The sequence below is a fragment of the Oryx dammah genome, unplaced genomic scaffold (assembly GCF_014754425.2).
Source record: "Oryx dammah isolate SB20612 unplaced genomic scaffold, SCBI_Odam_1.1 HiC_scaffold_9, whole genome shotgun sequence".
NCBI classification, from domain to species: domain Eukaryota; kingdom Metazoa; phylum Chordata; class Mammalia; order Artiodactyla; family Bovidae; genus Oryx; species Oryx dammah.
The window spans coordinates 7,006,622-7,031,416 of NW_024070193.1; the positions used below are offsets into that span (position 1 = coordinate 7,006,622).

Genomic DNA, 24,795 nt, shown 5'->3' on the forward strand with positions numbered 1-24,795 from the left:
CAGAGAGGGCACTTGTGGTTAGAGCCCCAAACAGATCTGAAGAATAAATCTAGTGGTAAAGGCGTTCCCTGGCTTATTTGTGGGAGGAAGAGGAGGTGGCCAAGATCAGGGTTGGTGTGTTACACATGGTGCTGTGATGGCTTCTTGCTTCCTGACCACTCATCTTTGGAGTGTCACAGTAACCAGTTAGTTATGCTGCCAAGCACATCTCTCTACCATTTAGAATAACGGGACGACGTGGGGGATGTAGACGGGACTCTGTCCTGCACTGGCCAGTCATGACCTGTGATGCTTTAGGCTACACATTGGGAAATGCATTAGCAGAGGCGTATATGCTTAGGGCATACTAGGGGGGAAAGAGAGAGAGAAAGTTGTTTTCTGTCTCATTTTCCATCTGCTAGGATCACTACTCTGGTTACAAAAAGCTTTTGCTTTTACTTTTTTGAGAAAAAATTTGACCTTTCAAAAAAAATATTTTTAAATAATATGCTCGTCTCTCTATTCATAAATTATAAGATTGCCTTAAAAATGTACTCGTCCTTTATTTAGCACAACTCCTGCCTCTGGAGTTTACAGGACTGCTACTTCTGGCTTTCTGTTGCCTTGTTTCTATTTACCTAAGTTTGGCTTTGCTTTTTGCAGGTAATTATCTAATTGTCATTACCAAAAAGAAAAAAATAGGTGAATTTTTCAATCATGTAATCTGGAAAGCAACAGATTTTGATGTCCTTTCTTATAAGAAGACGATGTTGCACTTAACTGATATTCAGGTAAGGACTGGAAACACTTACTAATTGCAAAACCCAGAGAAGTCCCATGGCGTGGGTGGGGAAGGGAGGTGGAACACAGAATGTTTGGTGGAGTTTAAAAAAATATATTTATCTGGCTCTCTTAGTTGCAGTATGAGGGCTCTCTAGTTGCAGCATGCATATTCTTAGTTGCAGCATGTGGGATCCAGTTCCCTGATCAGGGAGAGAGATATATATATATCCCTTCATATATTTTATTGCTCTTGGGTTGTTGCTCTTTTTTTTTTTAAACTGACTCAATTCTTAATATATGAAATTTCATAAAAGAGAAAAGAACAAACTGAAAATGCCCATGTACTCAACACACAGATTTAAGTTCATATTTAAGAGTTAGAAACTGGTTCCGGCCTAGCTGTGTGATAGTCCACCCGGGCGCAGAGCAGATGGCTCATAAGTTACGTGATGGGAGCAGCACAAGCGCTGTCCAGGCTACTCTTGATACAGTTTTGACAAGAAATAAAATATTTTAAATTCTTGATGTTTTAAATTATAGTATATTAAATAACATTAGTTTTACCATGTTTTCATTTTTCCATTTATAACTTACAGTAGGAGAGTATTTTAATGTTTTGAGTTTTTAAAAATCTGTCATGCAACAGTTGTAATTTTTCCTATTGATTATTAACATAGGTTAAGATTATTGAGAAGGATAGCCTGGTCATTTGCATGGTCCAGCCCTATTGTGCAAAGCAAAGACTGCATGTATTCTTATTCAGACAAAGCTGTTTTTGCTTGAAGTATTTTCAAAAACTTAGTTGAATGGTATTAACTCTATTTTTTGAAAATTATCTTAAATCAACATTATGTTTAGAGATTTATATCTATTGAGTATTTGTTTTCTAAATGTACATTATGGTATTTGCTTTAAAAATTTTTTACATTGTGTTTTTATTCCCAGAATTACAAAAAGTTTGTTTTTAAAAGAAAGCTAACTATTCTGAAACATGTATCTTACCTGTAATAGACATTTAAAAAAATTAATCCTAACACTGTTGTCTTATTGACTAAGTAAAGCTGTAGAATGGCCTTCCCTGTTGGCTCACTGGTAAAGAATCCGCCTGCCAATGCAGGAGACATGGGTTCGATCCCTTGGTCAGGAAGATCCCCTGGAGAAGGAAATGGCAGCCCACTCCAGTATTCTTGTCTGCAAAATCCCACGGACAGAGGAGCCTGGCAGGCTATAATCCATAGGGTTGCAAAAGAGTCGAACACAACAGCAACTTAAAATTTAAAATTTATTTAAACTTAAAATTTATTTTTTCTCCTACTTATATATCAGTCAGGATATTAATATATCATCCTCTATGAGACATGATAATTTAAGGCAGTGAAAATGTTTCTATGTAATAGCCCAGTAATAGTGAACAGTTTCTTCTTGGTTGCTCTAATTTGTTGTCAGGCTGTGTAACTAATTGCTTATTTGTATCTTCTGTTTTTCAAAACAATGTTGAGGCCAAAATAAAAATTTTGTAGTATGTAGATTTGTAATGTGTAGATTAAATGTGAATCATTTGTTAAACATTAAGAATTAACCAGACATTAAAAATTACTTTTGAAAACAAGGAAAAAACAAATGTCAGTCTCAGTATTCATTGTGAAAGCCAGCTAAAATGATTATCAGAAAATAAGTAGAAATATTACTTTCACTGAATCTTCCTTTCTTTCCTATTGAAGTATAGTTGATATACAAAATTATTTTCAAGTGTTCAACATGGTAATTCAGTATTTTTATGCATTATAAAATGATCACCACAATAAATCTCCTTACCGTTTGTCACCATACAAAGTATCATTGACTGTACTCTCTATACTGTACAATTTATCCCCATGACTTGCTTATTTTATAATTGGAAGTTTGTATCTCTTAGTCTCCCTTACCTACTTCACTCATCCTTCTTACCTGTACTCCTCACTGGTAACCATCAGTTTATTCTCTGTGAGTCTGTGTCATTTTTAATTTCTTTCATCATTGTCTTATAGTTTTCCAGTGACACGTTTTCTTCCCATCTTGGTTAAATTGTTTTCCTGGGTATTTTATTCTTTTCATGCAGATGTACATGGGATTTTCTCCTTAATGTCTATTCCCAGTTAGTTCATTGTTACCGTATCGAAATGCAATGGACTTCAATATATTAATTTTCTATCCCGACTTTTACTAGTTTTTTTGGTGGCATCTTTCATTTAGGGTTTTCTATGCGTAGTATCATGTCATTTGCAAGCAGTAACAATTTTAGTTCTTCTTTTTCAGTTTAAATTCCTTTGATTTCTTTCGTCTAACTGCTATAGCTCAGCTCAGTTCAGTCTCTCAGTCATGTCCAACTCTTCACAACCCCACGGACTGCAGCATGCCAGGCTACCCTGTCTATCACCAACTCCCGGAGCTTACTCAAACTCATGTCCACCAAGTTGGCTAGGACATCTGATATGTTGAGTAAAAGGGGTAAGAATAGGCATCCTTGTCTTGTTCCTTAACTTAGAAGAAATGCTTTCAGATTTTCGCTGTTGAACTTGATACTGGCTATAGGTTTATCGTATATGGTCTTTATTAATAAGGTATGCTCCCTTTATGGGCTTCTCTGGTAGCTCAGCTGGTAGAGAATCTGTCTGCAATCCGAGAGACCCTGATTTGATTGCTGGGTTGGGAAGATCCTCTGGAGAAGGGGTAGGTTACCCACTCCAGTATTCATGAGCTTCCCTGGTGGCTCAGATGGTAAAGAATCCGCCTGCAATGCAGGACACCTGGGTTTGATCTCTGGGTTGGAAAGATCCCCTGGAGGAGGGCATGGCAACCCTCTCCAGTATCCTTGCCTGGAGAATCCCACAGCCAGAGGAGCCTGGCGGCTACAGTCCCTGGGGTCGCAAAGAGTTGGACACGACTGAGCGACCAAGCGCAGCACACGTGCTTTGTCGAGAGGTCTTATCACAGATGCATAATAGATTTTGTAAAATGCCTTTTCTGCAGCTGTTGATGATCATATGATTTTTATTCTTCAGTTAATGTAGTATATTGTTTGATTGGTGGGTATTGAACTGTCTTCCCATCCTTGGGCTCAGTACCATTTGATCATGGCATATGATCTTTTTAATGTATTGCTGAATTTGGTTTGCTAGTGTTTTGTTGAGGATTTTGCCTTGTGTTCATCAGTGATACTGGCCTATGATTGTGAGTTTGTGTGATAACTTTATCTGATGTGAGTATCAGGGTGATACTGGCCTTTTGGCATGAGTTTGGATGCATTCCTTCCTCTTCAGTTTTTTGAAATAGTTTCAGAGAGGCGTTCACTCTTTGGTTTAATTCACTGGTGAAGTTGTCTGATCCTGGACTTTGGTGGTTTTTAAATTACTGATTCAGTGTCATTGCTGGTAATAAATTTGTTCACATTTTCTATTTCTCCCTGGTTCCTCTTGGGAGGTCGTTTCTAGAAGTGTGTCTGTCTCCTCGGTTGTCTGTTTTGCTGGCTGACAAGTTGTTTGTAATAAGCTCTTCTGTGCTTTGTGTCTCTGCGGTGTCCGCTGTAATTTGTCCTCTTTCGTTTCTGACTTTATTTAGTTAGGTCCTCTCCCTTTTCCCCCTGATTCATCAATTTTGTTTACCTTTTCAAAGGATCAGGTCGTGGTTTCATTGTTCTTTTCTCTTGTCTGCCCTGGGTTGTCCCGGCCCTGTTGCCAGCCAGCTGGTGGGCACAGAACCGCGCCCCCCCCCCCCCCCCCAACTAACAGGCGTTAAAGAGGGTCCAGAATGGCACTTGCTAGTGCTACTGTCCTTCTGGTAGAACGAGCTCCCTAAGGTGGTTGCTGCTAGTGTCTCCATCCACAGTGGCAGTGCCAGCTGCCTTCTGCCTGTCCAGGAGGCTTGCTGAGATCACTAAGTGGGTCTGGCCCTGGCTCCTTTCAGGGGCCCCCATGCCAGGCCTTGGAGTGCATGAGAGTCTCTGCAGGCCTCTAGGAGGGGAGCCTGTTTCCTGCAGTGGGCCTGCTTTCCTGTACACAAGCCCTGCTGGCCTCTGGCCTTCAAATCCAGACATTTCTGGGAGCTTGTCTTGCTGGTACAAGATCGTTGACGTCAAGAGCTGACGTAGGGCTCAGACCCCTTGCTCACTGGGAAAAACCTCGGCAGTTGTGATAATCCTCCCATTTGTGAATCACCTGGTCGAGGGTGTGGTCTTGACTATACCAGGTCTTCACCTCTCGTACCCATCTCATGGTTCCTTCTTGATATCTGTAGCTGTGAAAAATCTGTCCTACCAGGCTTCAGCTTGCTTTCATAGATAGTTGCTGTGTGGATTGTTGTAATTTTGGTGCCTATGGGAGGAGGTGAGCTCAGGGTCTTCCTTCATTACCACCTTGACCACTGCACTCTCTCCTAGACTTTTCCATTTTTGCTTTTTTTTTTTTTTTTTTAAGAATTTTTTTCTTCTGTCAAATGAGGATAATTATGTTAACGTAGCAAGGAGTTTCTGGGAACATGACAGAGAATCTGTGTAAAGTTCTGAGACTCGGGAGGTCATGAGGTGGTGGTGTTTGATTAAACTACCTCTTCTGCCCTTGAGAGCAAACCTTGTGAAGGATGCTAATGGGAAGGTCTGCCTCCCAGCTTCTGTAATACCCTGTGCTCTTGAGCGTTGTCCACGTGACAGGAACTGTCATGTGGTCCGAGAGAAGTGAGCATCCCCCTCGTCCAGTCTTTGTGCTGATGGCATTTAACGGGGCTTGACTTAAAGGTTTTTACTTTGACCCTGTGATCATGGTGATTCCTTTTCAGGGATAAGATAGACTGTGTTCTCTGCTTTCTTTGCAGTTACAAGATAATAAAACTTTCCTAGCAATGATGAACCATGTGTTGAGTATGGATGGGTTTTACTTTTCAACGACATATGATTTGACCCATACTTTGCAGCGGCTCTCCAACACTAGTCCAGAATTCCAGGAAATGAGTCTCTTGGAAAGGGTAAGCTTAATCTTCTATTTTCTTTTTTTAATTTTGATTTATTTTTTAATTTTTAGGAGCATGCCTCTATTTTATCCAAAAAATATATATTGATTTTTCTCAGTCCTGGCTGTATCAGGATCATGTATAGGGCTTTGAAAACATACCATGTTTCAAGTAGACATCACACTTCCAGATTCAAGATCCCAGAATCTGTATGTTTCACAGACACGATTGGGAACTGCATTTGTGCATTTTCAGAAATCTAGCTTGAACACACATGTTGGTCATTTCCTAGCTCTCAGTGGTTTGTGGTATAACAGAACATTAGCAATACCATTGTGCTTGTAAAATTAATATTCTAAGAGATGAACTTCTTTTTGTAGTGGTATCATTTATACTTTTTACAACAAGAAAAGTAACAGCTTGTAACTTGGAAAATGCTTTTGTTTAGTGTGGGTTTTTTTGTGATTCCCCCTCCCCCGCCTTTTCTTTTTTAATTAAGCATATCTTTAAAACTAGACCTCAGATGATCTTAACATGAAATTTCTGCTGTTCAGGAACCTAGATAATTGCTGTCTTGATTTTTTTGTTGTTGTTGTTAACAAAAATAGATATGTTTAGGGGGGCAGATAGCATTTATAAAGTTGCAGTCAGTTATCTATTGGCTTAGACTATATGAAATTGCCATTAATTGACCATTTTTGATCCATAAAAGTGATACTTTTATATAGTTCAACCTAAATCGATATTTTAGTTGACTAACTTACTAAAGACTATAATAGTCTACTCTGGTAAAATTATATGTAGTCTTAGGTGTAAGGAGGAGGAGGCAACAAAGGATGAGATGGTTAGATAGCGTCACTGACTCAGTGGACGTGAATTTGAGCAATTCCAGGAGACAGTGGAGGACAGAGGAGTCTGCAGGAGGACAGAGGCATACTGCAGTTCATGAGGTTGCAAAGAATTGGACATGGCTGAGCCCACGCTAATTTTAAAACTTCTCTCTCAGGCAGATCAGCGGTTTGTATGGAATGGTCATCTTCTCCGAGAACTTTCTGCTCAGCCAGAGGTAATGTACACTAAATTAAACCAGCTTATTTGTCACCATCCAAGTTGTAATTGAATGCATGTTACATAATGGCTAGTTAATCACTAAGGATTTTGGCAAAGAAATCTGATTTAGCTGTTTATAAACTTGTGGACTTCGATTAGATCTACCTTCTCACATTGTTCTAGGTTGAAGAAGCCTAGTTATTTTACTTTGCTCTTCTGTGGAAGCCTTAAATAAGGAAAAAAATATCTGAGTAAAAATAACATTGCTCTGTGTAAGGAAGAGAGAATACGTCTTGGAAAATGAATAATGTAGAAATCGGGCCATAGCTAATTCCCCAGGCAAGTGGAAAGCTCTGCATTTGTGTTTGTAAGGGACCCTGACTCCCTTCAGTCACCCAGGATAGACGTGCATAGATGTCACCTCCCTCTGTTCCTGGTTTATACAGATGAGGTCTAGACAAGGAGGCCCACTTCAGAAGCGTAATGTATGGAATCTAGGTAAATAGATTTGCCTGATGGCTTCATTTTTTGACATTTGCTTTGCTTTTGTGGGAAAAGTAGATTGAACTCCCTGGAGGAGTGCAGTTGTTGTAGGCCAAGACTGACAAAGAGAGATAAACATTCTGACCCTTTGTGTAGTCTTGTTAGTGTTCCAATATCTATGAATGTTCAAGCCCAGATGATTCCAGCAAATACTTAAATTTTTTAAATTGAAAAGGCAATGTGACATTAGAAAAATTTCATTAAAATTAAGTTGCCCATAAGTTTGCTACTTTGTTGTATTCGTATATTACCTCTCCATCTTTAAATATTTTTTATATAGTGCTTCTTTTTATTATTATTAAAGTATATTTATTCCTAAACATTATCTTCATTTCAGGTCCATCGGTTTGCCCTTCCGGTATTACATGGCTGTATCCTTACATATTACTCTTTAGTTTTGTGGCAATCTTTATTTAAATATTATTATAAGGCAGATTTAAAGACAGTCTCAACTGTTACATGAGAGTATTTTAGAATTAGTAGATACTGCTTTTGATAAAATCAAACCTATTAACAAAATCTGAGAATACTGGTTGTAAATGACCTTCTTTTTTTTTTTTTTTAAATAGAATGAACTCTTTAGACTGAATCGTGTTCTCTCTCTCCCAGAATTCTGGGGCTAGTGGGTTAAAAGAAGAAATATGTCCACTGTGTTTTGGCTTTTTAAGACTATCAATAAACAGGAATAATTTTAGTCTGACTCGTGAACATTTTTCTTAGTAATTAAGAAAGACTCAGGAACTAGGGTGACGAGCAACTTGGAGAGGAGAATTACAGTTGGAAATTATATTTGTCATTTGAAATAGCCCCAGAAGAAATGAAACATAGATGTTTTTACAAAGAGTGATGTTGTGGAGCAGGTACGGTACTAGTACAGAGTGAGTGATGGTTATCTAATCGTAAGTTCATTTTTAAAAACATCTTTATCAGAGACATCACTGTATTAATAAAAACAGGGGAACAGACTGAGCTAGCTGTTAAAGGGTCCGCACAGCGTGCTGCTAAGCCCCCGAGACCGGGGCTCTGCTAGAAACTGAGAGGGTCTCTCTCTTAGATACTCCCAAAGAAGCTTGTGAGCTAACACAGCAGTCTGTGATCTATTTGTTCATTGTGTTAATATGATTTCCTTAAATTATCATGCCTATTATACTTAAAAGCAGAAAATAGTAATGCAGGAAAAGATTTTGTACAGTTGTGAGGGAATAGAAATCAGAAAATGTCAGGATAAAAGCACTTGTTGATTCTGGTTTTGTTTTGCTTTTTCCCTGAAGCTCTCTCAAGTTCTCCTAAGGGTAAAATAGTAGCAAATGTTCTATTTCAGTAGCGCTTGAAGGATCTGGGCCACTTGTGTGTGTGTGTGTTTTTTAATTCCAAAATGAGATTGTGAATGGGCAAATAATGGTAAATGAGATTATAGAAACAGATTATCCATTTAGCTTTAAATCTGAATTTAACATTGGCTTTTTAAACATGTTTGAATGTAGCTGGTTGTTTCTGGCTGTGGTGGTCTGCCTCGGTGCGTGCAGGCTCTTCTCTGCTTGTAGCGTGTGGGGGCTGCTCCTCGCTGTGGTGCCTGGGCTGCTCCTCGCGGTGGCTTCTCTTTCTGCAGAGCACAGGCTGTGGGGCGTGCGGGCTTCAGTAGTCGCGGCTCCTGGACTCTGGAGCACGGGCTCAGTAGTTGTGGCATACAGGCTCAATTGCTCCGCTGCATGTGGGATCTTCCCAGGCCAGGAGTCAGACCTATTTCTCCTGCAGTGGCAGGGGGATTCTTTACCCCTGAGCCACCAGGGAAGCCCTGCATTGTTCTTTGCTTAGTGTTGACTTTTGAGAACTGTCGTCAGACGTTCTGTGTACTGAGACCAGGAAGAACAGAGGGCCTGTGGCAGGAGCATGACTGGGGCAGAGAGTAGACAGGGCAGGCGGGAGCTGGGTTCCGAGATGCAGCTGGGCCTGCATCCTGCAGGCCCTCAGCAGCTTGGCCTAACTGTCAGGAGGAGCGCTCGGGATCTGGGCAGAGAATTGGCATGGTCAGACAGGGCCACTCGGACACTGGTGCAGAGAATAAGCCCAAGGGGAGCAGGGGGGATGCAAGGCGGAGTTAGGAGCAGTTGTCGTAATCTGTGTGGGAGGTGATGGTGATCAGCAGTGGTCGGGCTCCAGATAAGTTTTGAAGATAGAGCTAAAAGGAGTTTCTGACAAATTGTATTACACGGGGAAGGGCAGAGGGTTTAGTATGCATCGTAAGGTTTTTGGCCAGAGTAAGTGGAAGGAAGCCATGCACCGACGAGGAAGAGTTCAGGTGGGAAGGAGGCCTTTCTTTGGACATGTTAAGCCTGAAATGTCTGTGGATATCAAAAGTAGAGATGGCAAGAAAACGTGGATTAATGGAAGTGGAGTTTAGGCGGGAAGTCCACATTGGAGACATATGTTTGAGAGGCCTCAGGGTGCAGATGGCATTCAGAGCTGCGGGATGAGAGCATCAGAGGGAGAAAGGTAATAGCGAAGGAAAAGGTGCGGAGAAGGAGAGAAGCCTGCCTGAAGGGGATTCTAGGTAGTCCGTGCTAGAGCTGCGGACTGTTGCCCTGGTGAGGACAGAGGGCCTTTGAAGCGGGGCATCGGAGTGGCTGAGTGGAAGGACGAGTCGCACAGAGTGGCTCTAAGATTTAAAGTTGGGGAAATGAAGACCAACCAGCAAAGGCCGCTGAGGAAGAGGAGAACCGGCCAAGTGAGAGCTGTGCCCCAAAGCAAAGGTGTACCAGGTGTCCAAGCAGAGGGCTGGATCAGCTGACGTGCTGCTGGTCATTTAAAATGACCATTAGGGAGGGAGGTTCGCTCCTGCTCCCTCACTCGCCTCCCCAGTGGGGGCTCTCACCAAATCCCGGCAGCCAGGCTGTGGAGAAGGCGAGAGCGCAGTCGCTGCTGGCGCAGTGTCCTTGAGTGTGTGAGGGGCTGGGGCCCCGTGCACAGGTCACAGACCTGGCAAGGACAGCTCGTCCGCTGGACTGTCCAGCTCAGCCGCCATGGTAGCAAGGAAGCAGCTGGGTGGGCGTGGAGGCCAGTGGGTGCGTAGATGTGGTGGGAGCATGTGGTGGCGGCTACTTTCACAGTGAAATGGAAGCGGCGCCGTTAGCTGTGAGCAGTGGTCAGAAGCTGAGGACAACATGTGAAGTGGGCATCCCACATGGGAGCGCATGGCCCTGGGAGTCACTAACTGATACAAGATTAGAAGTAAACACATTGACATTTTAAAAGCTGTGTCGTGATGATGGGCTTCGGCGTGACTTTTTATTTTTCTCTTGTTCCTTCCAGTGCTTTCTGGAAGGATATTCATCTTGTAATCAGAAGAAAATGATTCATAAAAGTTAGACGTATTCCATGCTTTACTCAGTTCTGTCAGGGCAGGCTCCTGTCTGATTCATCTTTTTGCCCTGCTCCAAAGAGATAACTTGAGCAAATGAATGCATAAATACTGCTTTGAAGTCTTCTTTAGCACTGTGCTTTTAAAGGATTGTGATTTGGGAGCTCAAAATGAGTCATTAAAGCTGATACCAGGTGATGGAGAAGGATGAATCATTAGAAATTCATATTGCTAAAAAAAAATTCATATTGCTAGTGTCATTCAGTACTGCTGTTTTGAAAATTATTTAGCATTTCTTTATGAATTGACTAGGCCTTCCCCTCTGGATACCCAACATGTTTATACCAGGAGGTTTTTCAAGAATGTCCACAGCACCAGTGTTAGAACCAACTCTGAGCTGCAGGTTCCATCAGCACAATGAGGGCTCTTGTGATATGGTCCTTTCAGATTTCATACGACACCAAAGAGGACCGAGCTGCTGCTTCAAGCAGTAATGATGACTGTTAGGTACTTACTGGGGGAATAAACAAGGACTTGGAGTTATATGAAGAGTGTTGTGCCATTCTTATAAAACAAGCTGTGTGTTTTTAAGTCATGGTTGAATATGAAAAAGTGAAAGTCACTCAGTCACGTCTGACTCTTTGGGACCCAGTGGACCATACGCACAGCCCATGGGATTCTCCAGGCCAGAATACTGGAGTGGGTAGCCTTTCCCTTCTCTAGGGTGCATCTTCCCAACCCAGGGATCAAACCCAGGTCTCCTACATTGCACGTGGATTCTTTACCAGCTGAGCCACAGGGGAGGCCCAAGAATGCTGGAGTGGGTACCCTCTTCCTTCTCCAGCGGATCATCCTGATCCAGGAATTGAACTGGGGTCTCCTGCATTGCAGGCAGATTCTTTACCAAATGAGCTATCAGGGATTACACTTAAAAGGCAGAAGACTGGTCTCCACAAGCCTTGTGGGCAAGTAGACAGTTGGATGGGATCAAGGACCACATGGTTAGATTCAGGGTTTTGATACTGTTTGGAAGTTGAAAGTAGGTTTATAGATGACTATTTTATTATAATACTATGCTTTATAATGGATGAATCAAACTATATTAAGAAAAATGTTATATATATATATATATATGTAAAATAACCATGGCCAAACACATGAGGAAGGAAGAGATAATTTTTAATTATCTGCTTCTGAATAATCTTTAATTTACAATTTGACCTGTAAATCTTCATATGCGTACCAACTGTTATTTGTAATTATGTATATAATATATATAATATGAACTTCAGTAGCCTAGTCTTTTTTCCATTTCTTATTTGAAGGTTAGTCTATTTTTAAATGTGTATGTTTTTGACTCAAAGATGATTTTTTTGTGATGTGGTTAGTATTCTTTACTTTCACAAAGTGGTTGAGACTGTCCGGGAATGGAGATCATATTATGTAAATAGAGACACTCTAATGAACCACTGAAACACACTGACTATTCGTCATCATAGGGTTACTGACTTGACAGAACTTCATAATCAGAAGTAAAGGCTTGTGAATATTCATGAAGAAACAAAGATTTGCATATTTTCTGCTTTTTTTTCCTTTTAGAGACAGAGTCATTCTAACTAGGGTAGAGAGATTCAAATTTCATCTGAAAATAATACATATGATTTCTCCACATGTTGTATTTTTCTTAATGTAGTTGAGTTATTACCATGCACTCATGTTCTATTAATGGAAAATACTTTGATTGGATTCTCATCTCGAGGAGGAGTTGTTTCAGAGCTGGTGTACGCTATTATGTGAGAGGTGAGATGAATTTTGTCAGCGCAATTTGGTACTGGGTTATGTCTGTCTCTAATTAGCTTTTGGCTCATGGTGACCTGAATGTAACCTTTTGTATTTTATTTGTTTTCGTTATCATTTGATAGCCTCGCTAAATGTTTATCTCCTGCTCCATTATGATAATTAGGTAGGTCTTCTGTGCTTTACTCCAGCTACTGTGGTGACACTCATTGCATTGTTCATAGACACTGTAGACTGCTGCTTAATACTTTAAGATGAACCGATCGTGTAATTTGCTGAATGTCTGAAAGCATAACTGAAATCACTATAGTTTTCAGTAACCTAAACCCATATCGGAAAGTATTTTTCTTTTATTGCTCTTGGTTTCTTTGCATGTATAAAGCTAGACATTTGACTTTGTGCCTTCAGCCTTTTAAGATTTACATGCAAGCATTTATTCTCTAGACTTTGTTCTAGCAACATGCTAATTTGCTTAAACCAGGGTATTAAAATCTGTATTAAAAGTGACTGTCATTATGAGAGAAGTTTCCTTGAATCTATTTTTTTTTTTTAAGCCAAAGTATATCAGAATAAAACTCTGTGGATTTACTCTATGGTAAATCATGAAAGTTTTGGGCTAGGAGGTTATAAAAGTCATTTCATTAATCTTTAGCATAGCAAAGGAAGAAAGACATTTAGTGAGTTAACTGACCAAGGTTATAGAATCAGGATTAAAGTTAGCAATGCCTTTATATCTGGATTGTCTTGGATGGAGTCATATTTTTTAATTACAAGCTTTAAATTTGCAATGCAGTCAAGAAATATAAAAAGATATGCAATTAAAAACTATTTCGCCTTTCTGACTGTATCTGCTACATCTTACCCCTGACCAGCTGATCTGCTGTTAGTTTCTTATCTTTCAGATAATTTTTATGTTATTGCAAGTGTGTTTTCCTTTTGTAGGCAGTGGTTGTATACTGTGTACATTTTCTTGTACCTTGGGTATTTTTAAACTAAATATATATTGAAAATCCCTTAAAGATCCTCTCTCTCACACATAACTCTTAACTCTCTCTTATACACTCTTAACTCTTAGTCTCAGTTTTTAAAATAATTACATATTATCCTTAATGAAAATTCTAGGCAGAACCGAGTATAGCCCATGCTTCAACCAGTGGTTTTAGAAGGTGTTGAAAAGGCATTTTATTGTTGATTTGACTCATAATTTTTTTCCCCTTCTGGTAAATATGTTAACAAAAACAGTGATATTATATGTTACACCTCAGTGTTAAGTGTTATAGACATATGTCAGATAGAAAGAATGTTAAATATTTGAGACGGTTAAAAATCTACTTTTTTTTTCCCCCTGCTAATTTGAGTCAGGCACTAATTGAAAGTTGCCTTTGCTTATTTTTAGCAAACTTTTCGTAGTTAAAATAGATAATATAAACAAGATAGTAAGGTAATGCTTCAAACATGTGAAAGAACTAACTAAATCAAGGCTAAATAAGAGCAGTGCTTTTCAAATTAGTTTTTTTTTGGTATATGCATGGATTTCTAGAAATTATAGGATTATATACAGTTTTTTGTGCTTTCATTTTGATGGTTAAAGTTATCAGCATCTCCTGGGCTACTTGCATCATTATAACAAAAACTATTAACAAAATGGCCCACATTTGCATTTTATACTGTGTTTAACGGTTTAACTTCCAAAATGGGGTTTTTCAAACTGGGATCTATGTCATAATATACTCTCAGAGGTTTTTGAGAACTTGTTCTTTCTTTAAAAGATGTACAAAGTTTGAGAAACACTGTTTTGGAGGAATTGTGTATATATAAATAATTGATATAGTAAATAGCAGTCAACATCATTTGTTTATTAATAGGTCCTTAATACTGCCTTTAAGCCCATGTAAATGAGCAAGCATCTGTTAGCTTTCTGATGGTGTACTCTGCATTTGTTTGAAATTTAGTTTTGAAAGTACTTTTCCACTCATTTGAACTGGCTTAATTCTCTTCAAGTTAAGAGTGAATTAGCAAGTTTCTTGTGTTTTTCTTATGTAATAAATTTAGTTATTTTTTTCAATTCAGGAATTGATTCCGAAGGCCATGCAGCTAACTTTGTAGAAACAGAGCAGATTGTGCACTACAATGGGAGCAAGGCTTCATTTGTGCAGGCAAGTGACCGTGTCTGTGAGGCAGCCAGCCAGTCGGGCTTTTCAGCTTGGATTGTGATTTCCCGTTAAATTGTTGACGTTTTTCTCCTTTTCTCTTTTTAAAGTAATATCGCAGTCTATGATGTGGACAGAGTTCACCCAGAATAAGGATATTCCATTGAGCTGGCCGGCACTCAGCTTCCTCTGTTTCTGGCCCTTGAATTAAATCCCTATAGAAGAGGATAGGGTAGGCGGTGCAGGGGTGTGTGCTTAACCTGTCAGACCTCTACAGAGTCGTGACGACAGGACAAGCAGCTGGCTTGTGCCCGACCCGACCTGCCGTGCGCGTCATTGTGACATAATACCTGAGCAATGGGTCACTTGTTGGTCGAGAGCATTAATGGCTAAAAATATTTTTAAGTTGATAAAGATATTCTTTTGAGAATGAGTAAAGCTATTTTTTCATTTTATTATAATGCCAAATTATATAGCAGACATAACTTGGTAATTTTTACTTGCAGATAAATTGATTTATTTTAGAATTTAGGAGAAGCCCAACTGTCCACAAGTATATGTATGTAAAATCAGAAAAAGTCCTTTCTAAATGTTTCCCCACAAAATACGAATTTAGGAGCAGGTAAGCATGAATTTACTTCATAGTTAGTAGGTCATATGTTTATTTTTCTATTTTCTCCTTTTCTTCTCAGTCATTGATATTTACATACGCCTGGCAGAAAGCTGAGAAAAACAAGTGTGTGTGTATGTTTCTTTTTACGTATCTTCTCTTTTTTTGTAGACCCGAGGATCAATACCACTTTACTGGTCTCAAAGACCAAACCTCAAGTACAAACCATTGCCACTGATCAACAAAGTAGCAAATCATGTGTGTATCTTCCATGCTATTTTCATTGACTATGAATAGAAGCTTATTGGAATTATAATTTGCATATAGAGCATGTATTCCTCATAAGTCAGGCTTCAATGTCTTTGAGGCCTTTCTCCTTGGTTCTGGCACAGAGTGGACCTCTAAACCAATAGACTGTATAATGACATATTAAAATGTGGAAAAATAAATTGAATGTCACAGTAAATTTTGATTTTAGAGATCTCAGTAAAATTTGCAACCTTATGCTGTTTAAAATATTTAGTGTATTCTATTTGAGATTAAGCTCAGAAATAGTAATATTGTAGCTCAGAGTAGAATGGCTTATAATTACTACTTACTACATGGTATTAAGAATATCTAGAAGACAGCTTAATGTCATTCTCTTGAATATAGAGATAGGACATTCAAGGAGATCCTTTTATAAACATCCTGGAAATATTCTTGTAATCTGGTAAAGTGTATAACTTTTTTTCCCCCTCTTTCTAGATGGACGGTTTCCAAAGGCATTTTGATTCACAAATAATTATTTATGGAAAACAAGTCATAATCAATCTGGTATGTGTCTTTCTTACATTTCTTGGGGCACAAAACCTTAGCATATTTTTTTTTAACATGACAAAATGTAACCTTGGTAACTATTTCTAAGTGTGCAGTTCAGTGGCCTTAAGTTATTTTATAGTGTTGCACAACCATCACCACTCTCCATTTCCGGAAGTTTTCATCATACCAGACAAAAACTCAGTATCCCTTAAATAGTAACCTTCTGTTATCCCTCTCAACTCAACTCCTGGTAACTCTGTTCTGCTTCTGTCTCTGTAGACGTGCCTGTTCTAAGTGCCTCGTCTCAGTCATACTGTGCAGTGTTTATTCCTTTGTGTCTCGCTTGTCTTGAGCAAGCTGTTTTCCTTTACCTGGCTCTGAGTTACTTTGTAGTGTCTTTCCGTTTTAAGCTGAGGACTCTGTGTAGTGTTTCTGGTGGGGCAGATCTGTGCCGTGCTGTGCTTTGTTGCTCAGTCATGTCCAGCTCTTTGCGACCCCATGGACTGTAGCCCGCCAGGCTTCTCTGTTCGTGTGGGATTCTCCCAGCAAGATTACTAGAGTGGGTTGCCGTGCCCTCCTCCAGGGGATCTTCCCAACCCAGGGATCGAACCCAGGTCTCCCGCATTGCAGGTGGATTATTTACTGTCTGAGCCACCAGGGAAGCCCAAGAATACTGGAGTGGATAGCCGATCCTTTCTCCAGGGGGTCTTCCTGACCCAGGGATCAAACCAGGGTTTCCTTCATTGCAGGCAGAATCTTTACCAGCTGAGCTACCAATTCCCTCAGCTTTTTTAAAACTAAGAATATCTTAATTTCTCATTTTTGAATTACAGTTTTGCCAGACGTAGAATTCTTGGTTGACAGTCCTTTTTTTCCTTTCAGTACCTAAATATGTCATCTCGTGGCCGTCTGGCCTCTAAGGTTTCTGAAGAGAAATTGGCATATAATTCTACTCAGAATCACTTGTATGTGACGAGTCCTTTCTCTCTTGCTGCTTTCAAGATCTCTCTTTGTCTTTAAGTAGTTCGATTATAATGTCTGATGTGAATTTCTTTGGATTTGTCTTATCTGGAGATTGGATACCTCTTGGATTTGAAGATCTCTATATTTCATCAAATTCAGGAAGTTGTTTTGCCATTTTCTCTTTATAACCTCTCTGGCCTTTTCTCTCCTTTTTTTTAGGACTCCCATAGTGAATATATTGTGTGCTCGGTGGTGTCCCAAGTCCCCTAGACTCTGTTCAGTTTTCTGATTCTTTTTTCTTTCTGCTCCTTCAACTTGATTATTTCATTTCTTCTCTCTTCAAGTTTTCTGATTCTTTTTTCTTCCTGCTCAAATGTGCTGTTGAACTCCTTTAGTGAATTTTTAGTTTCCCTTTTGTACTTCTCAACTCCAGGCTTACTGTGTGGTTCCTTAGAATAATTTCTGTTTCTTTGATATTCTCATTTTTGTTTTCATATACTATTTTCCTGATTTCTGTTACTTCTTTGTCCATGTTTTCATTTCGCTCTGAGCATATTTAGGACAGTTATTTTGAAAGTTCTTTATAAATAAGGCTTCTATAGAGATGATTTCTGTCAATTTACCCTTTTTCATTAACTAATTCTTGTCTTCCTTTTTTTTATTGTATACCTTATGATTTTGTTGTTGTTGAAAACAGGGCATTGGATGTACATAAATAATACAGTAGGAAGTCAGATTCTTCTTTCCTAGGGGTTTCCTGTTTTGTTGTTTTTTTTTTGATTGTTGAATGCTATAGTAATCCATCTGTTTTGAGACTTTTCCAAACTATTTTTGCAAAGACTGTTCCTTGTGTATGCTCACTAAAGTCTCTATTCTTTGAGCTTGCTTGTGTTCAGCTAACAGTGTGATAGAAATTTCCTTGAGTATCAGGACCTGAAGTAGACAAAGGAACAACCAAAAAACAGAACAAATCCATCTCCGAATTTCTGCTGACTAGTTCTGTGGTGGAGCAGTCCTTCACGTATTTAGTTAGGCTTGCTCTGAACCTAGGGATTAGCTTGAGGTGAAGCCTTAAGATCTTTTTAGGATTTTTCAGAGTGTGCATCTTGCTTGTATATGCACATGGCTTTCTAAAACCCTCCATGAAGTGGCTGTTTTTTAATATCCTAATTTCCCAAAGAGTTATCGTTAACACCCCAGCTGCTTCTGCAGGCTTTAGATGGTCTTTTTTCTGTCACCACCTGAAGTATCTTGCCCTAGGCATCTGTTGGTTTGTAGTCCTCTTGCAGCTTATATGATCAGTGTTTACCACTTTCACTGCCTGTGTTCACATTTATGCAGGACAGAGACCGCCGAGTCACTCCTTCAGATCAGAACAAAACATACACAGTAGTTTGCAAGTAAGTTCTCGTCTGCTCCCTCCAGTTAGAGGAGAGGGACTGAGAACTGTCGCTGCTGCTTAAGCTAAGATTGTCACTGCACTGGAGAAAGGCTAAGGCAAGCGCAAGAAAAATGCTACAAAATTGTGCTCCAGGTTTGAAGATGGCTTTATCTTGATTGGACCTCTCCTTGGTTGCTAAAAACCTTTGATTGTTTTCCAGAGTTCCTACAAATTTGGTTTAGACAGCATCTCTTTTCTCCGATGTTTTTGTGAGGGTACAAGAGCTTAAAGCTTCACAGTCTGCCGTTTTGTTGATGTCACTGTCTCCTTTTAATTAAACTTAAGAGCTGTGGTGGTTTTAATTTTTTACAGGTGAATCAGAAGGGCTCAGAGAAGCCACTTGAACAGGCATTTGCAACAATGGTGTCTTCCTTGGGGAATGGAATGATCAGGTACCTCACTAGAAACCTGTTGTTGGGCTTTTCAGGTTAGGTGTGCACTTCATGCACGCGCAAGTACATAGGTCTCTCTCCAGACATATTTCACTTTGTTGTTTTTAAAGCGTGATTTTGTTTGCTTGAAATTTTCTCTGACTTAATTCATGTTGCAGGATAACTTCTTTTTTAATTTTTACTGGGAGTATAGTTGATTTACAATGTTGTGTTAGTTTCAGGTATATGGCAGGGTGAATCAATTATACATACACATATATCCACTCTTTTTTTTTTTTTTTTTTTAAGATTCTTTTCCCATATAGGCCATTACAAAATCCTGAGTAGAGTCCCTTGGTTCCCTGTGCTACACAGCAGGTTCTTATTAGTTTTATCTCTTTATATAGTGTAGTGTGTATATATCAGTCCCAGTCTACCAATTTATCCCCTGCCAACCCATATCCCTGGTAGCCGTAAATTTGTTTTCTACATCCATGACTCTTCTTCTAAATAAGCTCATTTGTACCGAATAATTTAACAGTTGAGTTTTAATTTGTATTTTGGTTAAAATCCTCACCTTGAGGCTTTGTGTTGCCACAGCCATTGGGTCTTTAAGTTACTCGCCTCTGCCTGGTCCTGACGCCACACAAGCTGGAGCAATTTACTCTTGTGTGGTGGCCTTGTCTGGAGCGGCAGCTTGTCTCTCCTGTCAGTCACCAGACAACAGTTAGAAATTCTCTGAAGCTCTGTCAGAAAAGAGAGGGATCCTAAAACAGTAGTAGTTGCCCTGTGGACAAGTGCAGGGTGAAAAGTCAGCCCATTTGGAGCGTCCTGCATCCAGAATCTGGGCCAGGAGATGGGGGTGTACTCTGGTAGGAAGTGGTCACAGGCGGTGGGGAAGACTTTCAAAGAAATGGTACTGGGTTATTTGGGGACAATTTTTTTTAAGCTATAGAAAATTTTAAAACATAAAATTAGGACATAATGAACCTTTGGGGAAGAAATTAAGTTTGTTTTATCCAACTCAAAAACTCTAGCAAATTCTTCAGACCCTGGCTCCATGTACATTTCTGCCTTCTCACAGTGGAACCTGCCCAAACACACTTTCGTGAATCAGAGAAGTGATTATTATCCAAGATGTGGCTTAAAATTTTCAGAGGAATTACTCAGAATATATATCTAAGACCCAAAAAATCAGAATCTCTGGGTTTAAAGTCCAGCATGTATCATATATTCTAGCAAAAGTTTATCTCCTGGTTGCTGGGTTACACCCCTGGTTAAGACCCTTTCTGTGTTTCAGAGGGTTTCCGTAGGTGAGTTTGCAGCAGGAGCTAACTTTGAGAACTGGAGGCATATGTCAGTCTAAAGTTGTGCCCTTGGTGTTCTAGTGCACTTGGAAGGCTCCTGCCAAGAAGTGAAACCCTAAAGCTATTGTTACCAAAATACAGTGATGTAAGACATATTCTGAGGAGACACAAACATAATTTTAGAAGGATGTAAGCCAAAGAATCCAAATGCATTTCCGTGCTAATGAGCCACTGAAATTCTTCAGACGAGTCTATGGCCATGATCAGAGCTCTCCAAAAATAAGTACGATGCCGCCAGTTTTAATGGAGCTGCCTTTGAAAGTACTTCCCCCCTCTCAGTCTGCCCAAAGTCTAGCTCACAGTTGGCTAACTTCTGTTTTTATGCTAATGTGTAAGGTCCCTCTGTAGAAGGAAATGGTAACCCACTCTAGTATGGAGAAGCCCATGGACAGAGAAGCCTGGCGGGCTGCAGTCCATGGGGTCGCAAGAGAGTCAGATGTGACTCAGCAACAGCAAGGCCCCACAGTTGGCTAACCTCTGCTTTTATGCTAGTGTCTAAGGCCCCTCTTATGCCCTGAGATAACCACTAAGGTGATACTACCTCTCTCGACCTGCTGGAAGCACATCCTGTATTGGGGTTTGCTGTCCCTTCGGCCGTTGGAGCCAGGAGGTCACACGAGAGCAGGCGCCTAATCTGAATTTTGCTCTGGTGAGGAGAGTGTAGTGTCCTTCTGGTCCTCCTCCTCCTTGACTTGACTTGATGCTTGAATAGGAAGTTGGGTGAAGGTGGCTTGTGTGAGAATCTTCAGGTACCCTGGTGCCCAGGTGCTTTGCATTCCTTCTTCCTCTCTTGACTTTTGGGAGTTGGTTAATGATTTTCTCCTCCCTCTCAAGGGGCAGCATTTTCAAGTTCCTAGGAGGACACCTTCACTGATAGATGTGTTCCAGCTTTGAGATTTTTGCCTCTTAAGTATCAGATAACTGAAAACAACCCATTACCGATTGACAGACCAGAAAGTTTTCTCTACCACTTGCATGTGTGATGTGTGGATATTGATAAAGTGAATATTTTGGCAGGATGAACAAGTAACAACTGGAGTAGGGGCCATCCTGTTTCTGTTCTTCTCACAGCCTCAAGTACCCAACACAGTCCAGCCCTCCCTGGCCTGAATCGAGTTTGACCATTTGGAATATCTTAATTAATTGGAAAATCAGAAAGGGGCCCTATTCTTGGCACCTGGGGGCAGAGAATAAACACACAGTAGATAACTCAGTTGGACAAGGCTACTTTATATTAATGTGCCTCATTGCTGTGCCTGAGCTCACATCTCTAGCCTTTTGCTGGGCTTGTTGACGCCTCTCTTAGGGCCTCTAGAAAAACGTGTCAAGATACAAGTGTGTACTTTTTTCCTGTACTAGATATGCGCATGAGAAGGTCAGCATATCTGTGCACACCTCTGTGGGTGTATGTATAGTGGTAAACCCAGAGTAAATGTTCCTAGGTGAAATGTGTTTAGAGAGAGGAGGATCAGCTTATGAAGGTAGTATTAAAAAATGATTAATTTTTAGTCACTTTCTGAATATCTTTTGTTTTGTTAGGTACATTGCCTTTGACTTCCATAAGGAATGTAAAAATATGAGGTGGGATCGGCTAAGTATTTTATTGGATCAGGTAGCAGAAATGCAAGATGAATTAAGGTAAGTTCTGCTGTTTCTCTGTGGAAACAGGGGTGAGATAGATGCATGCATTAATCACAGATGTCATGCATTAGCTAGCAGACCTATGCATAGAGTTCACTAGCTTCATAGCACTGGTCTGTTCTCATGTTCAGTCTGTTTTTTTCCTGAAAGATTGGGCTTGGTGATTTTTAAGTATTTTAAAATTCTTAAAAATGACCCAAGTCTAGGTATTTTCATATTTTTATGTATTATGTTCTCACATTTACAAATTTCTACGCAATTAAAGATAGTTGGCTACTGTCTTATGTTCAGTTCTTTTCACTAAATATTCTACGCCTTTTTGCCGCCAGCCTACCAAGACTCTGTAATGTTAGCGTTCAGTGGCTTTGCTGTGTTTCCTTGTGTTATAGCACAGTTAGCTAAATGCCCTTCTTCACACTGGGCGTCTGGTTCATTTCCTTTTCTCTTCCATCCCTGAAAGATTGTGCTTCAGTGAATCACTGGGTATAAATACATCTTTACTTCTGTTACGTTGTTTCTTAAATTCTTCAGGGTAGGATAATGGATTGAAGGGTCTAAATATCTTTATGGTACTTATGTGTGTTAAGGTGTTAATTACTATGTGGCTTCATAGATGGACTGTGCTCTATGCATATCAGTTTTTACCTGTGTTAGAGCCAGAAGCAGGAATCTGGAGACTAGTCTTACTGTGTCTTTGCCTTTGTAGTTCTAATCCTGGCAAGCGGAATGCACTGTGTTGATTTTAGTTTCATGGTAACATAGTGAAGCTTCTCCTGTAGTCATTTGCTCAGCTTTAAGAAAAATATATTTTTATGCATATTAAGTAATACCTGCTGCTGCTGTTAAATCGCTCAGTCATGTGCAACTCTGTGCAACCTCATGGACTGTGGCCCACCAGGCTCCTCTGTCCATTGGATTCTCCAAGCAAGAATAGCAGAGTGGATTGCCATTTTCTTCTCCAAGCAAGAATAGCAGAGTGGATTGCCATTTCCTTCTCCAAGAATTGCCTCTGCCTACTCTTTAATTACAACCTTTTGTTTCATGTTTTTTAAAATCTTTGAGAGTCTCTGTATTGGTAATGAAAGAAAAGTGAAGTCTGACTCTTTGTGACCCCATGAACTGTAATCTACCAGGCTTCTCCATCCATAGGATTTTCCAGGCAAGAGTACTGGAATGGGAGTGGGTTGGGCCAATACTGGAGTGGGTTGTCATCTCCTTCTCTAGTAATCCCAGCTATAGTTAGTTTAATCTGCTTTTTTCCCCCACCCCCATCCCTTCCCCATGAGGTTTTGTTTTGAGCATAGCTAGTGTAGAGGGGATGACCTATATCATTACTGGGGTGTAGAGAAACATTGTTGGGGAGTATTTCCTTGAGTTCCCCTGTTAATTGCAGCCCCACAAGAGTTAAGAAAGGAGGAGAAATTGACGCCAAAATCGGTCCATTGCAGTCACCATGTTTCACAGGGATAGTAGACCCCTTTCACGAAACTGTGATGTTCAGACCTCTCTGCACATTTGTTCTCAGGGATTTGGAGGAAAGTGGAAAGAATCTGGGCTTTGGGGCCCTACCCAGAGTATTTGAAATCTCAGGTTGCCTCTTATTAGCCGTGTGAACAGGAGCAAGTTAGTTATCTTTAAGCCTTGATTTCTCCATCTGGAAAGTAGAGATAATAATACTTATCTCTTAGACCTGTTCTGTAGTTTAAGAAGTAATATTTATAGAATATGTAGTATTTATTTTATAAGTACTAGAGACATTACTTTGTCAACAAAGGTCTATCTAGTCAAGGCTATGGTTTTTCCAGTGGTCATGTGTGGATGTGAGAGTTGGACTATAAAGAAAGCTGAGCACGAAAGAATTGATGCTTTTGAACTGTGGTGTTGGAGAAGACTCTTGGGCTGCAAGGAAATCCAACCCTAAAGGAGATCCAATCCAATCCTATAGGAGATCAGTCCTGGGTGTTCATTGGAAGGACTGATGTTGAGGCTGAAACTCCAATACTTTGGCCACTTGATGTGAAGAGCTGACTCATTTGAAAAGACCCTGATGCTGGGAAAGATTGAGGGCTGGAGAAGGGGATGACAGAGGATGAGATGGTTGGATGTCATCATCTACTCGATGGACATGGGTTTGGGTGGACTCCGGGAGTTGGTGATGGACAGGGAGGCCTGGCATGCTGCAGTTCATGGGGTAGCAAAGAGTCGGACGCAGCTGAACTGAATGGGATGCCAACACTCACATGCACTCTATATATACATACTCTAATTGAACCTCACTGGTTTGGTTTGGAATGAACCTCTTGTATGTCTTTAGTCTAAACACATTCTTTTAAGCCTTTTTTTTTTTTTTTGGTGTCCTGACATATGGTATCTTAGTTCCCTGACCAGGGGCCTAACTCCTGTCCCCTGCATTGGAAACGTGGAGTCAACCACTGCACTGCCAGGGAAATCCCTTAAGCCCATGTTTTTTAAGGTCATGATTTTTAGCCTGTGGTGAATCTATTGTATTTCCCCTTCACTTTTTGATATTAGGGAATAATTGTGGTTAATTTAATGCTGTTTAGTATTCATCGTATTTTCTGTCCCATACACTCTGCTAAGCACTTTATATGCATTATACATGATCTCATTTAACTGTAGAGCAGCCTATTGGTGGTGCTGCTGTCTCCACTTTGTGGGTGAAAATATATAGGCTCTGAGAAATTAGGTGATTTACTTAAAATTACACAGCTAGTAACTTGCCTAGGAACTACGGCTAGCAAACTTTGCTGGCAAAGTCTACGCTCCTCACCACGACACTATTTGTTGTCAAATGTGGGGGCTCATAGAATTATCTGAACATAGTGTTTACAATGACGGAACCACAGGAACTGGTAACCGTTTGGCTCTAGTGCAGACATCTGGGTGGCTCAGGGGGAAAGTAAAACAGATGTTTCAAATAATACCCTGGTATACCCTATA

At 40.1% G+C, this 24,795-nt stretch overlaps 1 protein-coding gene across 2 annotated transcripts in view; it reads left to right on the plus strand.

Moving 5' to 3' along the window:
* SACM1L (SAC1 like phosphatidylinositide phosphatase) overlaps positions 1–24,795 on the plus strand; it is a 71,344-nt gene that overhangs the window by 36,486 nt on the left and 10,063 nt on the right. The window contains exons 4-13 of one of the 2 annotated variants that reach the window (XM_040246789.1): positions 643–770; positions 5,608–5,757; positions 6,749–6,808; positions 7,673–7,706; positions 12,392–12,493; positions 14,561–14,646; positions 15,422–15,508; positions 15,998–16,066; positions 18,768–18,847; positions 21,733–21,831. In XM_040246789.1, the coding sequence (XP_040102723.1) occupies positions 643–770; positions 5,608–5,757; positions 6,749–6,808; positions 7,673–7,706; positions 12,392–12,493; positions 14,561–14,646; positions 15,422–15,508; positions 15,998–16,066; positions 18,768–18,847; positions 21,733–21,831 (895 nt within the window). The remainder of the gene's footprint in view (positions 1–642; positions 771–5,607; positions 5,758–6,748; positions 6,809–7,672; positions 7,707–12,391; positions 12,494–14,560; positions 14,647–15,421; positions 15,509–15,997; positions 16,067–18,767; positions 18,848–21,732; positions 21,832–24,795) is intronic. The other variant, XM_040246790.1, reaches the window with a different exon arrangement.